General features: G+C 63.2%; 1 protein-coding gene across 1 annotated transcript; it reads right to left on the bottom strand.

The window, feature by feature from the left end:
- Positions 1-6426: 6426 nt before the first annotated feature.
- UPK3A (uroplakin 3A) lies at positions 6427-14611 on the bottom strand. The gene is made up of 6 exons (XM_028533276.2): positions 14496-14611; positions 13423-13578; positions 11343-11622; positions 9748-9830; positions 8136-8268; positions 6427-6586 (listed from the first exon to the last, which is right to left on the bottom strand). The coding sequence occupies exons 1-6, from the start codon at positions 14545-14547 to the stop codon at positions 6427-6429; spliced, it is 864 nt and encodes a 287-aa protein (XP_028389077.1). The 5' UTR covers positions 14548-14611.
- Positions 14612-15138: the final 527 nt, after the last annotated feature.

Here is a 15138-nt window from a genome sequence, read left to right as displayed (position 1 = left end):
TAACCAACAGCCCTGGGGGGTAGGTGCCACAGAGGCAGGCTCAAGATGCCACGGGGCTCCGGATGGTGGGCGCTGGAGCAGCCATCGGTGCAGCCCCGGCACAGGCAGGGGAGCTCAACCCCTCCACCCAAAAACTCAGCGCAGCAGCCTTAGGAGGACAAGGCCAGCAGGAAGGACATGGTAGGAGCAATGGCCCCTCTCCTCTATCTCCGAGCAAGATGCGGCGTCTCACAGGTTGTGGAAAATTACTGAGAGGCACTGCCACCTGGCCGCCCTGAGCATTCTCAGAGGAGATAAGGGGCTGGCGTGACAGGCCGGCCAGCGGCCAGCATGGTGCTGGTGCGTGTCACACATTGCTGAAGGCCAAAGGTGCAGGGGACCCTGTCCGCCCCCACCCAGCTGGCGTGAGCATATCTTTGTCCACCTGTGCTGAGCGAAGGGGTAACTGTCTGTGTGCCGGAAATGGCCAGGCTGCCCAGTGAGACGCTGGTGTGTGTGGAAGGACGTGTGTGTGTTTATATACACCCCTCTTTTTTAGGATTTTATTTATTTATTTCTAGAGAGGGAAGGGAGGGAGAAAGAGAGAGAGAGAAACATCAATATGCGGTTGCTGGGGGCCATGGCCTGCAACCCAGGCATGTACCCTGACCAGGAATCGAACCTGTGACACTTTGGTTTGCAGCCCGTGCTCAATCCACTGAGCTATGCCAGCCAGGGCTATATACACCCCTCTTTATTGAGCACCTACTGTGCGCCAGGTGCTATGCTACACTCTTCGCACACACACATCTTCCTTCCTCCCCACAGTCCCCTTCAGCACTAGGTATTGTTAGTCCCCTGTAACAGACTGAAAAACGGAGAGGGTCTGCGGTAACTAGGCCGAGCTGGAAGGTGGGCCATCCGCTCGGAACTGCTGGCAGGGACTGTGCGGCGACAGAAGGGGATTCACACCGTGAGACGAGACAGAGGGACAGAGTCACAGGCAGGGCCCCAGGAGGGAGGCTCCGAAGAGTGAGCAGAGAGACACCAGGGACCCGCAGACAGCTCTTCCATCCTGGCGAGGGCCCGTGGCTCTGTTGCGAGGAGAGACCCACATCATGATACGTGGACGCCCTGCCCTGGTGTGAGGGCCAGACGTCTGCACACGGGAGAGCCCCGGACCGCGCATCCTCCACACATAACACGCCACACACCCTCCCACTGTGCGCATGTCCCCTCCTTACACACACGTGCTGTGGACACTCTCGGCAGGAGGGAGGGGGGCAGCCTGGCCAGCACAGCTCGGAAAAGTCTCTCTGGCCCTCCTTCTCTGACGTTGGGTGGGCCTGCGCCCCAGCCCCACCCAGCCCACCCATGCTCCGGCTCAGGCCCCTCCCCACTGGCCTGGAAGTTGGCAACAGGGTGCTGTGAGGTCGCCACTCACCAGTCCATGTCCGTTCCCCCCACAGCACCCCCGGCCGTGCTCCGGCCAGGGGCCAGGCAGCAGCATGCCCTGTGCTGGCAGTGGAGGCCACAGTGGGAACAGGAACTCCTGCCCCATGGAGCCCACTGTGTAGACAGGGAATCTGACAGTCAACACGGGTCAGGGCGTGGTGAGACCGAAGAGGGAAGAGACTTGGGGGAGGGACAGACACCTGTGAAAGTAAAAGAGCAAGACGTGCCAGGGACAGATTTGCAAAACCTGTATCTGACTGGGAACCGAATCTAGAAGACAGAAAGAAGTCGTATCTCCATAATAAGACAAGCAACCCAATTTTCAAAAACTGGCCAAAAGATCCGTATGCATATTCCTCAAAGGAGATACATGGTGGGAAGTGAGACGCCACTGCAGACCACCGGGGCGGCCAACACTGAAGAGACTGCCCACCCCAGTGCCGCCGTGGATGGGGACGAACTGACCGCTCACACGCTGCTGGCGGGGATGCGGAGTGGGCCAACCCCCCACCCCCCACCACCAGGAAGGGCCAAACTAGGAAGCGGGGGTAACACCCGATGCTGGTGAGGATGCAGAAAACCTGGATCGCCCACAAGAATGTACAGTGACTTCCAGCCAGGACAAACAGCCTGGCGATTTCTTTTCAAAGCAGACAAGCTTCCTGTGCAAGCCAGCAGTAGCACTCTTGAATAATTCTCCCAGAAAAAAAATGAAAACTGTGTTCATGTAAAAACCTTACACAACTGTTTGTAGCAACTGTACTCGTAATAGCCAGAAACAGGAAGCAACCTCATTGTCCTCCCGCAGCCGAGCAGGCAAACAATCCGCAGGGCGTTTGTATCCTGGGCTCCTCCTACGCACCAATAAAGGAGAAAGGGCTACTGATATTTGCAACAACTCCAGCGGACCTCAGCGAAATTGTGCAAAGGTTACAAACTGGATGTTTTCATTCCTGTAACATTTTTGAGAACGCAATTGTGGAGACGGGTGGGAGATCAGTGATTGTAAGGGGATGGGGGGTGTGGCTGTAAAGGGACAGTGGGGACAAGCTTTGTGACGATGGACCAGTTGTGTACATGGATTGTGGTGGTGGGGACACAAATCCAGACGCACAGCAGCACACAGACGCGGAGCCCGAAGCACAGGGAAATCGCCACAAGCTCCGTGGAGGGTGCCAGCGTGAGCCTCCTGCTTCTGACATCATTCAGCTGCAGTCCTAGGAGATGTTAGCACTCAGGGGACGGGGTGAAGGCTACCGGAACCTCCCTGGACATTTTTTGCAACTTCCTGCAAATCTATCATTATTTCAAAATAAAGCTTTTTTTTTTTTGTAATGGTACAAGCACTTTGGGAAACAATGTGGCAGTCTCTTTAAGAATGAGTCACACGCCTGCTACACAATGCAGTCGTCCCACCCCCACGGGCTCACCCACAAGAAGTGAAAGCCATGCCCGTGCAGGGACACGAATGTTCATAACGTTCATAACGCTCTGTTTGGAACAGCTGCAGCCTGGACACGCCCCCTGCTGCACACAAGAGGTCAGGGGAGCCCAGAGAGGTTACTTCCTGGCCCAGAGTCACACAGCATGTCTACAGGGATCAGCGGATGGCCCCTGACGGGGGCGGGAGGGAAGGAAGGCAGCCCCGAAGGCCCCACCCTCTCAGCCACACAGGGGAAGGGTCCCTCAGGTCTGAGCAGGGAGCTGGAGAAATGGCTTCTGGGGGTATTTATAACTAGAAGTTTCTGCAAAGCCTGAGTCCAGCCCAGAGCTCACGAGCCAGCCCAGCGTCTCCCGCCCACCGCCGCCCACCAGCCCGGCTCAGTCTGCGGGAACCGGATCGCTCTGGCTGGAAGGTAACAAAGGCTCCCGCCCCCACGCCCGGAATCCAGTCGCCCACTGACAGATGACAGCGTACCTGTCCCAGCGCTGCACCGAGTGGGAGCCGCTTCTGACAGGGAGCACGGAAGCAGGAAGGGCTGTGCGGGGCGGGGCGGGTTTAGGGGACACCGAGTAGCACTGTCACCCTCTCAGTGACGGCGGGGTTCTGGGACTGAGGGCGAGAGCAGGTGCCTCCCGGGCTGCCCCTCCTTCGGGGCCCCAAAGAGGAGAGGACTCTGCCCTTTGCCTGCTCTGTATCTCGCTGGGGCTCCCAACACCGTCCTGCCCCAGCGGATCAGAACGCCTCGTGGGGGTGTGCGGCCCCGGGACCGCCCGGGCCAGGCGGACGCAGTCGGCTGGTCACACACACGCACACGCACACATGCACACACACACCCAGAGTCCTCGGGAGACGGCCACAGCGACAGCAAAACAAAGAACCGAGGTGCCAGCCTTCCTCGTCCCACGGCCGGCACTGGCACCGGCACCAGCAATGGCTGCTGCTGAGCTGTAGGCTGCCGCGGAGGAGGGCCCCTGCGGCTGCTGAGCTGCAGGGAGCGACGGCCTGGGAGCAGCGGGTCCCAGACCCCCTGAGCTCCGAGCCAAGACCAGAGCAGCTGCAGGGGAGCTGCGCCCCAGTGGCCGACATGGCCCGTGCGAGGTCGCTGGGGGGGAGCTGCTCCCCTCCAGTGACGACCAGCCCTACAGGCGCGGCGTCGCAACAGAGGGTTTATCTCCCGTCTGTGGTCTGGGTCGGCCGGGGCTCTGCTCTACTCGGTGTCTTCACGCCGGGCCCCAGGCGGACAGAGCAGCGCCCAGCGGGGTGTGTCCTCGGGCCGGAGGGATACGGGCAACAGGCAACCACCGATGGCTCCCGCAGAGCCGCTCGGAAGTGAGCAGGGCGAGTGGGGGGCAGTGCATCGCTGGGGGAGCACTGTGCCCTCCCCACTCTGATCCCTCCAAGTCACACACCTGCAGGCTGGCCTGGGGACCAGGAGGCAGCCGACCCCCAGCGACTCCCACGAGGGGTAGCTGCTGCTAGCAGAGAGGGGCTCTGGTCACCTGAAGTTCTTGCTTTTCAAATGGGGGGTGGACCCAGACTAAGGGACCCCCCAAACCCTTAGCTAAGGATGGGGCCTTCACAGTAACCACTGGACTCCAGCACATTCTGCTATTGAAATAAAAACAGTCCTGGCTGGTGTGGCTCAGTGGACTGAGCGCTGGCCTGAGAACCAAAGGGTCCCTGGTTCGATTCCCAGTCAGGGCACAGGCCTGGGTTGCAGGCCAGGTCCCCAGTAGGGGGCGTGCGAGAGGCAACCACACATTGATGTTTCCCTCTCTTCATCCTCCCTTCCCCTTTCTCTAAACATAAATAAATAAAATCTTTAAAAATAATAAATAAAATAAGGACAGGCCACATGGCTGGTGGGAATGCAAAATGGAGCGGTCACTTTGGAAAACAGGTTGGCGGTCCCTCAGAAAGCCCACCGGAGAACGACAGAAGGGCCCGAGACACGGTAGCCCCTGTCCTCGCTGTGGGCCCACGGGAACCGAGCACGTGAGCAAACAGGCACGCACCTGCCCGCCCCCAGCGGCGCCGTTCCCAGTGGCCGCGCGAGGCTCAGTGGCCCGGCGTGAAAACAGCCCGCACGCCCATCCGCCCTGAGTGACGGGCCCGGAACGTGACTCGGCCACAGCAGCGGGGAAGTGCACACGCCGCCTGCTCCCGTGCGGACGGACCGCAAACACGGGATGCGCAGTGAGCGAAGCCCACGCGAGGGTCACGTGCTGCGTGCTTCCACGGGCAGAGAACGTCCCGGGCCGCGGAGTCCGTGGGCTCTGGTGGGGGAGGGGAAGGGGCTCCCCTTCGAGGAGGAAGGCGGTTTGGAGTCAGGGATAGCGGTCGCCCGGCCCTGGGACCATTCTGAGCGCCACCGAGCTGTCCGCTCTCAATGGTCAATTTTGTGTTACGTGAGTCTCGCCTCCACTGAAAGAGTGGAGTAAACACAGGCCTGGTGCACCAGAGAACGCAGGCGGGCCTGAGTTCCCAACGAGGGCAGACCCCCAGGGAGCCTGCCCTCCGTCTGCTGCTGGGGGTCTGCGGAGATGGCCGGCCGGCTGCCCGCTGGGGGGCAGGGCTCTGGGAGGGTGCCCAGGATGGAGGAGGGAAACCCAGTGCCCCCAGACTGCCTGGGGGCCCAGAAGACCGTCTGGGGGATCCAGGAGGGAGCCCCGGGCACACCCAGGCTGGCCTTGCCCCCTCACCAGCAGCGCCCCCACTCCCTCCTCCCGTTTCTACGGCCCGGCACTGGGTCCTCTGGGGGTCCCGCTGTCCGCCTCCTGCCCTCACAGCTGGAGGACCCCTTGTGGATGTGTGCCCCCCTGGGCACCGCCAGCCTGCAGGCTGTGTCCCCGCCTTCGCCACCGCCGCTCTGACAGGCTCTTCTCCTTTCATGACAGGGAGTGGGCCCGAGACTCGTCCACCCCACGGAGGGAAGCCGTCTCGCTCCCTGACTCGGAAGACAGGATCGAGCCATCTGAGCAGAGATGGGGGGACTGGCGAGCCCCTTCGCGTCCTGCAAGTGACCTGGGTGCCCCCCCTCTGTGCCCCCCAGCCTTTTCTGCCCTCCCAGGGGGATGGGAAGGCTGGGGAGGAGCCTAGGCCGGTGGGGCCCTGAAATGAGCCGTAGGCATCAGCCCGTTCCACAGACGGGGAAGCTGAGCCCCGGAGAGAAAGATGACCGCGGGGTGACACGGGGCTGCCGGAGAGCGGCACCCAGTATGCATTTCAGTCTGCGGGTCTCCAGGACCTCACAGGTGGTGCGCCCCAGACCCCACCCCGTAACTGCACACACAGCCCGTCCCGCAGGACCCCTGCCGCTCGGGTGCGGGGTCCTGACCCCCCACCCCACCCAGAGAAACAGTCCCCCCCTCAACATGAGTGGACACGTTCCCCCGAGGAGTCGCTCATCGGTGCACCTTCGCTGAACTCAAGTTCTCGGGAAGGCTTTATTGATTGAAAGTGTTCCTGCAGTTGGACCTCCGGCCCTGTGTCACGTGGGTGGGCTCGGGGGGGGGGGGGGGGGGGGACACCCGCTGCCTCAGAGCCGCTCAGGCCTGGAGCTTGCCGCTGTATGCCTCGGCCCTGTCCAGGGGCAGCCCCCGGGTCACAGCCCCGTACGAGGGCTCCGAGGCCCCCAGGGACTTGGGGACGGCCTCCTGGGTGATCTGGGACTCGTGCGTGGTTTCCCCGTCAGAGCCGCCCACGTCCCTGACCGAGAAAAGGGAGAGGGCCGGGGTCAGGGGCGCGGGCGAGCCGGAACCACCCCAGCCGGCCCAGGACCCTCCTGCGCAGACCGGCTTCCATGGAGGCACTCAGGCCCTCCTCCGGCAGGCCGAACTCCCCAGAGCGCCCACTGCGTGCCGAGTCCCGGGACCAGGAAGGGGTCACTCTTTTGGAACTACGTGTGCGATGTGCAGGTTCGACCTCGAGCTGAACACTTGCAGGCTAAGACCGCACCGGGAGGCAGACCCCAGCAATGACCAGACAGAATGGGCGATTCCAGGTGGGAGCCACAGGAGGGCTTCCTGGAGGAGGGGGCGGTTAGTCTGGCCCTGAAGGAGAAGAGTGTGGGCATACACGGGCATACAAAGGCATTCTGGGCGTTTGACAGGAATGGTGGGGGGGTGCCTGGGGCAGCCGGAGCCAGAAATGACAGGAGGGACAAGGGGAAGAGCCAGGCCCACGTCAGACAGCAGGACACTGGCAGCCAGGTGAGGCGCTGCCCCCTGGGCAGGGAGGGGCAGGTGACCACTGCTGACTGCTCCCGGGCTAACCTCCTCTAGTATTTCTGTAGTTATTGATTTAAGTGTCAGAAGGCGACTTGATTTCCCAGTTCACCAGCCCCCGACCCCTGACCCCCGACGTCTTTTCCCGCCGGGCTGATTTCTACCTGTCCACTGCCTTTCACCTCTGCTGGGGTCCACCTGCTCCCGGCCCGCCCTGGGACAGGCTCCCTCCTGATCTTCCGAGCCCCCCGGGCCCCCTCTCTCGCTGAGGAGCACACTGCGTGTGGCCTTCCCATCCACCCCTGTCTGCCAGGCTCGATGAGACTCTGCTCCTGCCGTTCCGTCCTCAGGAAGCCCACGCTGAGGCCCCAGCCAGGATCCGCCCTGCCCTCCCCCGACTCCCCCGGCACCTGTGGGTGCCTGATTCAGCCGGCTCAGTCCTCCCAGGAATAGGGGCTGCACGCCCGCCCGCCCTCCCCCAGGGAAGCCCCGTTAGCGGCCGGCTCCGGTGGCTCCCGGAGACCCAGTCCAACCCGCACAGACGCCAGTCAGAGCTGTTGGTGAGCTCAGGGCCCCGGGGCCCGGGCCCCACCTCTGTTTTAATTGGTGACCCCGCTCCCTCGGGCCTCGGTTTCCCCCTCTGTGCTGCAGCTGGGGGAGTCAGGGTGACCCCGGAAACAGTCCGTGTTTGGTGCCCGGGCTCCGCCCCGGGGGCTCCACAGGGCTGGTTTGGCTTAACCTGCACAGCTCCGAGGGGGTGACATCCATCAGAGCCTTCACTTTCCGGAGCAGGGGCCTGAGCTGGTTCACCTGGGTCAGACCGGGTTCTGCCCACCAACCCCGCCCTGCCCAGCTGACCGTGACCTTGGCCGCCCCAGGGTTCAGCTCCCCTCCCCCCAACCCCACCCCACCCCACCCAGGGTGGAAGGTGGCTGTCTTGCCTGCCGGGCCGCCCCCGCCTCCGAAGACCCTTCCCGGGGAACGTGCCCGGTGCATCCCCGAGCCCTGCCCTCCGGCTGGCGGGCACTCACACGAGGCTCAGGACGACGGCGCCGGCCAAGCCCAGGAGCAGGAAGAAGGGCAGGGAGCCCAGGATGGACGTGATGACGATCATGCCGCCGCTCCGCCGGCCGGGCCATGTGTCGATCGCCGCGTACGGGGTGGCTGGCAGGGCACAGGCCTGTCACTCCCCAGACCCCGCCCCCCCCGCCCCCCGCCCTCTCCCTGGGACGCCTGGGACTGTCCCAGCCCCCCCCCCCCACGTCCCAGTCCCCAACTGCCTCTGGTGCCTGTCTGCTCTCGTCCCCTTTAACTGTCCTCCTGCACAGCTGTACAAGATAAACTGACCCACGTCTTCTGGAGCGAGGAGTGGGAAGCGGGGTACAAGCCGTCACAACAAACAGCCACGAGGGGGCCTGGGCTGGGGGAGCTGGGCGCCCCGGGGCTCCCCTCTGCTCCGGCCGGTGTCACCCTTCGGGACTACGTGAACAACATCGGGACCTGCTGGGGGTGGCCTCCTTCCAGCCGCGGTGGCACGCTGGTCCCACCGGACCCCCGTTCTGCAGCTGGCTCACCGCAGCCTCAGGAGACGGGTTCCCCTCAAGGTCCCCCCAGACTCCAGACTCAGGCCTGTAGGTCTGTCTGCGCCCCAGGGTCACGCCTCAGGCCCAGGGCTCTCGGCCGGGATCTCCCAAAGGGCCCTGCTGGCGGGGAGGGGGGCTGGGCGAGCGTCCTCCCCAACCCCCGGTTCTCAGACGCTGAGCCTGAGGCTCTCAGACTCGCACAGCAGCGGGGTCCAGAGGCTGGGCCTGCACTCGGGCCCCTGGGGGGTGCTGTCTCGGTGGGACCGAGATGCATGGGCGCCGAGGGGGACCGGCCAGCAGGAGCTCGCGCCCAGGCCCAGCCCCAGCCCTCACTAGCGGTGTGCCCTCTGGCCGCCTTCCAGAGCCGCTGGCTGGCTCACCAGGCATCTGTGGGGCGGCAGGAAGCTGCATGCCGGGCCCGTCTAGGGGACCGAGCATCTCATCCTGGGGTCCGAGGTGTTGCAGGAGGGGAGTTGTAAAGTCAGGGTCACGTGCCATCAAAAGTACCCTCGGGAATCCCTTTTGTTGCCCCTAAGGCTCAGCAGACACGATTCTGTGTGTGGAAGCCTCGGACGGGAGCAGAGGCCTCAGACGGAATCTTCTGGAGGGACAGGCCGCAGGCAGGGGCCCCGGGGCCATGGGGCCTCCTGCAGCTCCCGGGTTCAGGCCCTGCCTCTGAGGGAGCCTGTAGCCCTGGGGCCCGGGGCCGGCGTTTGCCCCTGTGAGGGGTCAACATGGGGCTGCCTGGGCTGTAAATGCAGGATGACCCCCCCCCCACACACACACACGGAAGCACATGCGCCGTGAGGGCTGGGACTGACCCCGCCGCTGAGGGTCCAGCCGTCCCATCACCACCCATTCTGCTCCTCAAGGAAGCTGGGGGAAGGACGGTATTTTGGGGTAAATGATTTTAAAATGCACTTTCCTGATAACCCAGTGGCTGCCTGGGTCTGGGGAGGGGTTTTCCAAGTGACGGCCTGAGTCTGCTTCCCCAGGTTCCCTTGAGGACCACGTCCCCCTCCCCCCACCCACGTGCCCCACCCTAGGTCAGCCCACTCACGCCGGCGGGTGCGGATGGGGTTGGACCACAGGCTCTCGTCCTGCACCGAGCCCGTGGATACGTTGACGAGGACGTACTTGAACCTGGAAGGAGACGGAGCGAGGATGACTTCCGCCCACCCTGTGAGCCCCAGCCGCAGGGTGCTGGGAGGGGAGGGTTAGGGTCGCTGGGCTTGGGGACCGAGTGGGGACTTCTGGACGGAAGTCTAGGCGGCCACAGGGGGGCTCCGAGCACCAGCCGGACAAAGTCCAGGGTGGCGCTGGACTTTGCGTCGGCCCATGTGCCACCCATCACGGCCAGGACCCCTTCCCCGGCTTGGAGGCCACCTCCTCCAGGAAGCCTTCAGCATCGGAGGCCCTCGCTCCGGGGGCCCCTCTGTTTCTCTGTCAGATGCGGGATGCGGGTGGTGCATCCGCTGAGTGTTGACACATTTGTCCTCCCTGCATTCTCGTCCTCCATCTCCCCAGCCCGGGCCCTGGGTCCCCCACAGGGGCCCAAACAACAGCGATAACATGCACCCCCCGCCCACCGCTCCGGGGTCAGGACCGCATCTTGTTGCAGACGGCCCCAGCTGAGCGCGGCGACCCGTACAGGAAGATCGGAGGTGCGGTGCAAAGCACCCGCAGCGGACTGAGGGTCAGTTTAAAACCATGGATTTTCTGAGACTTACCGGCCGATCACTTAACATGTAAAACAATTATAATAATAAGACCCTCAGCATCTCTAATCCCCCTGCTTCTCTAGGTTTAAAGATGAGAACCCCAGAGCCTGGGACACAGTCGTGCCCCCAGAGGGGGAGGGGCCTTGCAATCCAGGAGGATGGAGAGGTTAAGGTCAAGGTCAAAGGGGAGGATTGCAGGCGGAGCAGAGGAGGCTGGAGACTCCTGTCCTGCCTGGTGGCCAGGGCCAAAGCAGGGGCAGCAGAGACAATGGCCGGCAAGTGACCGCCTGGCCACCCCCCAGTGCAGCCCAGAAGGTACAGAGACCCCAACCTAGGCATCTCCATGGCAACGAGAGTGGCTTTGGCGCCAGGTCAGACCCCCTGGCCATGGGTCAGGGCTGAGCCCCCAGCTCTGCACAGTGAAGATGCTCAGCAAATGCCTGTGGACACGAACAAGGGGTGTCCCATCCCTGGGGTGGGACGGGCCACACAGAGGTGTGCCGGAGGGGGGCAGGCACTGGGGAAGCCTCGGCTCGGGCTCCGGGTCACGCTGAGCCCCAGCTTCTCACCGGGTGACACCCTCCCCTCCCTGGACCGCAGCGCCCCTCCCTGTCAGATGGGAGCATGCTGAGTGGGCGGCGGTCGCCTGGGTGACAGGCCAGGACCAGGGCATAACCTGAGGAGTCCGGTGCAACATGAAAATCCAGGCCCCGGCTCAAAAGTTAAGACTTTCAGCGGGGCAGAGCATGAAGCCAAGTGGGGGACCCCGCTGTGTGGGTGGCCCCGTGCATCGTCACTCGCCCCGGAAACCCTTCGGGGGACCTGAGATGCTCTTGGCACACAGCGGGCCCTGGAGACGCGTGGCCTGTCCCACTCGCTGGCTCTGAGGGGGGCTGGGGCACAGCTGCCGGGCTCTCGGGGGCCCTGCACCCACCTGTACTCCGTGGCGGCTGACAGGGGCGGGTTGCAGAGGCCGTGGAAGTTGGGGTCGGACAGGCAGGTCCCGTTGGCGCCCACCCGGAACAGGTAGGCGTCCAGGATCTCCGGGGCCCGGGACACATCCCCCACGGCATCCAGGCTGGGCAGGTCGCTACAGGGGGTCAGGTCAAAGGCCGCAGCCCTGTAGGGGCCTGTCCTCCCTCCGCCCGTCTGCTGGAAGGTGGCGCTCAGCGGGGCATGGGCACTGTCCTGCACGGAGGCGTTCCTGAGGCTGCCTGTAGGGGGCAGTGCAGGGAGGGAGTGAGGCCCCTGGCCACCCCAGCTCAGTCACTCACTCAGTCATTCACCAGACTCCCTTCAACATCCTCTGAGCCAGCGCTGTGCTGGGCCCTGGGTCGCAGGCAGGAGCCAGGCAGCTCAGGCCCTGCCCTCGAGGACTCCCTGGGCAGTGGAGGTGGGGGCAGGGAGCGCCTCCCGGCCTCCATCATCCTCCTGCAGCTCTCACCCTCCTCCTCTGGCCGCCGGCCTGTAGTCCCCCCACCCCAGCGGACCGTTCGCTCCCTGAGCGCCTGGGTTCCGTCCTCTGGAAGGGGGAGGAGGGTCACGGAGCACGGGGAACAGCGTGGAGGCAGGCGACCCCAGGGCAGCCCTGGGTCTCTTCCTCACTAGCTGGGTGACCTTAGACAAGTCACGTCCCCTGTCTGGACGCGGGCCTGTGAAATGGGAGAACACTGCCCCACCGTGCCCACAGCTGGGGCCCGGGCAGGCGGGCAATAGTGTTTGCCGGAAGAATAAAGTGGGGGCCCTACGTGGGCTGTGGCACGTGGCTGGCTGCACATGGCTGTTGCTAAAGACGTAGGAGGTTGTCACTGAGTTCTCCCGGGTGCCCAGGATGGCCACCGGTGACCAGGAGGGCTGGACCGGAGCCTGCAGGTTCCCTCAAAAACACTGATCTTTTTTTTTTAACTTTTAAAAATGTCTTGATTTTGGAGAGAGAGGAAGGAAGGGAGAGAGAGAGAGAGATGGATTTGTTTTTCCACTCGTTTATGCATTCTCTGGTGGATTCTTGTATGTGCCCTGACCAAGGATCAAACCCACAACCTTGGCGTGTCGGGACGACTCTCTAACCAATGGAGCCACCTGGCCAGGGCGAAAACACCGACCTTGAGCTGCCTCGGGAGCAACCTGGGCATGAAGACCAGAGAATCTGGACTTGCCGCCCAGCTGCAGGAGTTACTCCACCTCTCTGAACCTTAATTTTCTTTTCTGCAATGGGCACCCTAATACAGTTGACCCTTGAACAATTTGAGGGTTAGAGGCACAGTTGGAAATCAGCATGTAACTTTCAACCCCCCCCAAATAACTACTAATAGCTTACTGTGCACTGTGCATTAATGCCTTATTAATAACATGAACAGTCAGCCCTGGCTGGCATAGCTCAGTGGATTGAACTCGGGCTACAAACCAAAGCATCACAGGTTCGATTCCCAGCCAGGGCACATGCCAGGATTGCAGGCCACGGCCCCCAGCAACCGCACATTCATGTTTCTCTCTCTGTCTCGCTCTTTCTCCCTCCCTTCCCTCTCTAAAAATAAATAAATAAATCTTTAAAAAATAAAAATAACATGAACAGTCAATTAACACATATTTTGTATGTGATAATGGAGTATATACTATATATATATTCTTATAATACAGTAAGCCAGAGAAAGAAAACGTAAGAAAAAACGCATTTACAGAATTGATTGAAAAAACCAGCACGTGAGTGGGCTTGTGCAGTTCAGACTGTGTTGTTCCAAGGTGCCTTGCGGGCTGGCTGCCAAGGTCAGCTCAAAGGTGTGCGGAGCACCTGGCATGAGGTGCTGGGTGTTGTTGGGATGTCCCCCCAGACGGGGGTCCCTCCAGGGCAAGCCGATGACTGTGGCCGCAGCCCCCGGCCCAGGGCTGGCCCAGAGCAGACACAGGGCGGGCTGGGGAGCTGCAGGGGGGCGGCTGCTCATGGGGGTGGCGCGCCCCTCTCCCTGCCTCCTCCCCTCCTCCCTGCAGACAGGCCAGGCCCCTTCAACGCCCCTCACCCGAGTCGACCAGGCCGTAGAGGTGAATCTCATAGGTGCCGTGGAGGGCCTCGGTGCTGTCGAACATGCAGAGGGGTTTCTCCAAGGCCACCGTGCTGAGGGTGGGGTTGTTGGTGGCAAAGGTCACGCTGGCCAGCTGGGGCTGGAGGCTCACCCCTGGAGGAAGCAGCAAGGACAGGAGCTGGCCCCTGGGGGACCATCCACATCCGTGGGCACGCCCTGCCCTCCCCCAGTGCGTGCACCCACATGTCGGCAGCAGCAGGTATGAGCACCCACTGTGTGCCGGGCCCTGGGTCTCCCCTCCCCACGGGCAGCACCCCGGCCCCCACCCAGCCGCCATGGCCAGGAAGCAGGCACGCAGCTGAACTGCCGCTCTCTCTCCCCCCAACAGCAGGCGGTCAGTCACCAAGAGCCCCATTGCCGCTCCTGAGCGTCCCTCCGCCCCACCCCCTTCACCTGAACCCTAGTTAACAAGCCCTGCCCATCCTCTGCCCTCTGACATGCAAATCCGACCCAGGCACTAAAGCAGTGCAGCCCCTCTGGAGGGGCACAGAGGACCCCACTGTTCTGGGCCTTGCTCCACGGGGTCCCCAGCCTCGCCTCTGTGCACACCGCCCTCACCCCAAGCCCCAGCCCCCCAGATGGACGCTGGAGAGGAGGTTCCCAGGACAGAGCATGCCACCCCCTCTCCTCCCTGAACCTGCCCTTGCTGCTCCTTCACCTGGAATGTCCCTCCACCTCCCCAGTCCAGGCAGCACCGGGAGTCCAGTCCAGTGCCTTCCGGGCTGGCCCACGGCCCCCTGTCGCAGGGCTCTGCCACCCAGGAGCCCTGGAATCCCCACCAGGGGAAGCTTATTAAGAAGTGCGGGCCATCACTGCTATCTGGGCCCCGGAGCCGGCACGGGGTCTGCCACAGAGCAGGCATTCGTCCCTTCTCCTGGAGTGAACCAGTGAAGTGCCCATTTCCAACGCTCCTCTCAGGACTCCTCCGGAGGGTCGGGGTGCAAGGCACGCCCCTGGGCCAGCTGCCCGCCCTCCCTGGGCTTGGCGCCCTCCTCTCAGCAGCCGCTTACCCCAGCACAGCCGCAGGCAGCCGAGGGCCAGCAAAGCACAGAGCCGAGGCATCGCCCTGGACCAGCGCCCCAGCCTCTCCACCGCAGCACACCTGCCAGCCCTGGGCTTTGGGCGCGCCCCGCCCCCGTCCTCTCCGCCAGCCAATCCGCGACCTTCTAGAGAACTATTTGCATACGCCACGCCCCCAGCTCCCCGGCCGACACTCTTGCCGCACGCACCCCGGAGCCTTTACCCAAGCGCCTCCTGAGTGCAGACCTGGGGACAAGCCCCTCCAGCCTGAGCCCCAGTGCGCATACTGGAGCGGGGGCGCTAATTGCAACCGTTTACACAGACACCCTCCTCAGTACCAGAGCTTCCCCGGCTCCTGTGAAGACGAACTGGGTTGAACAGCCACAGTGCTGTCATGGAAACCTTGAAGCCCCGGCCCGGGGCACGTCCGAGACCTGTGGTGTGACCCTATCCGCTCACAGGTGCAAGGACGAGGCCGCGCGTGGACTCCCTGGAAAGTCCCGGGCTGGCCGCACGTGGAGGCCCAGCTCAGGGTCCTTTCAAACGGGAAGGGGCGGGATTTACGGCCCGCTTTCTGGGGAAGCATTTGAAACGAGTGAGGAAGCCTGCCCCTGGATCAGATGGTTCCTTCGA

The sequence above is a fragment of the Phyllostomus discolor genome, chromosome 2 (genome assembly GCF_004126475.2).
Source record: "Phyllostomus discolor isolate MPI-MPIP mPhyDis1 chromosome 2, mPhyDis1.pri.v3, whole genome shotgun sequence".
NCBI classification, from domain to species: Eukaryota; Metazoa; Chordata; class Mammalia; order Chiroptera; family Phyllostomidae; genus Phyllostomus; species Phyllostomus discolor.
This window is presented reverse-complemented; position numbering and strand designations above follow the sequence as displayed.

What these genes read in the sequence shown, in the direction of transcription:
- UPK3A (XM_028533276.2), bottom strand. Translation starts at nt 14,547, where the DNA reads ATGCCTCGGCTCTGTGCTTTGCTGGCCCTCGGCTGCCTGCGGCTGTGC. An exon ending in CTGCCTGCGGCTGTGCTGGG is followed by an intron (nt 13,579 to 14,495) that starts GTAAGCGGCTGC and finishes TGCTTCCTCCAG; the next exon opens with GGGTGAGCCTCCAGCCCCAG. An exon ending in CTACGGCCTGGTCGACTCGG is followed by an intron (nt 11,623 to 13,422) that starts GTGAGGGGCGTT and finishes TGCCCCCTACAG; the next exon opens with GCAGCCTCAGGAACGCCTCC.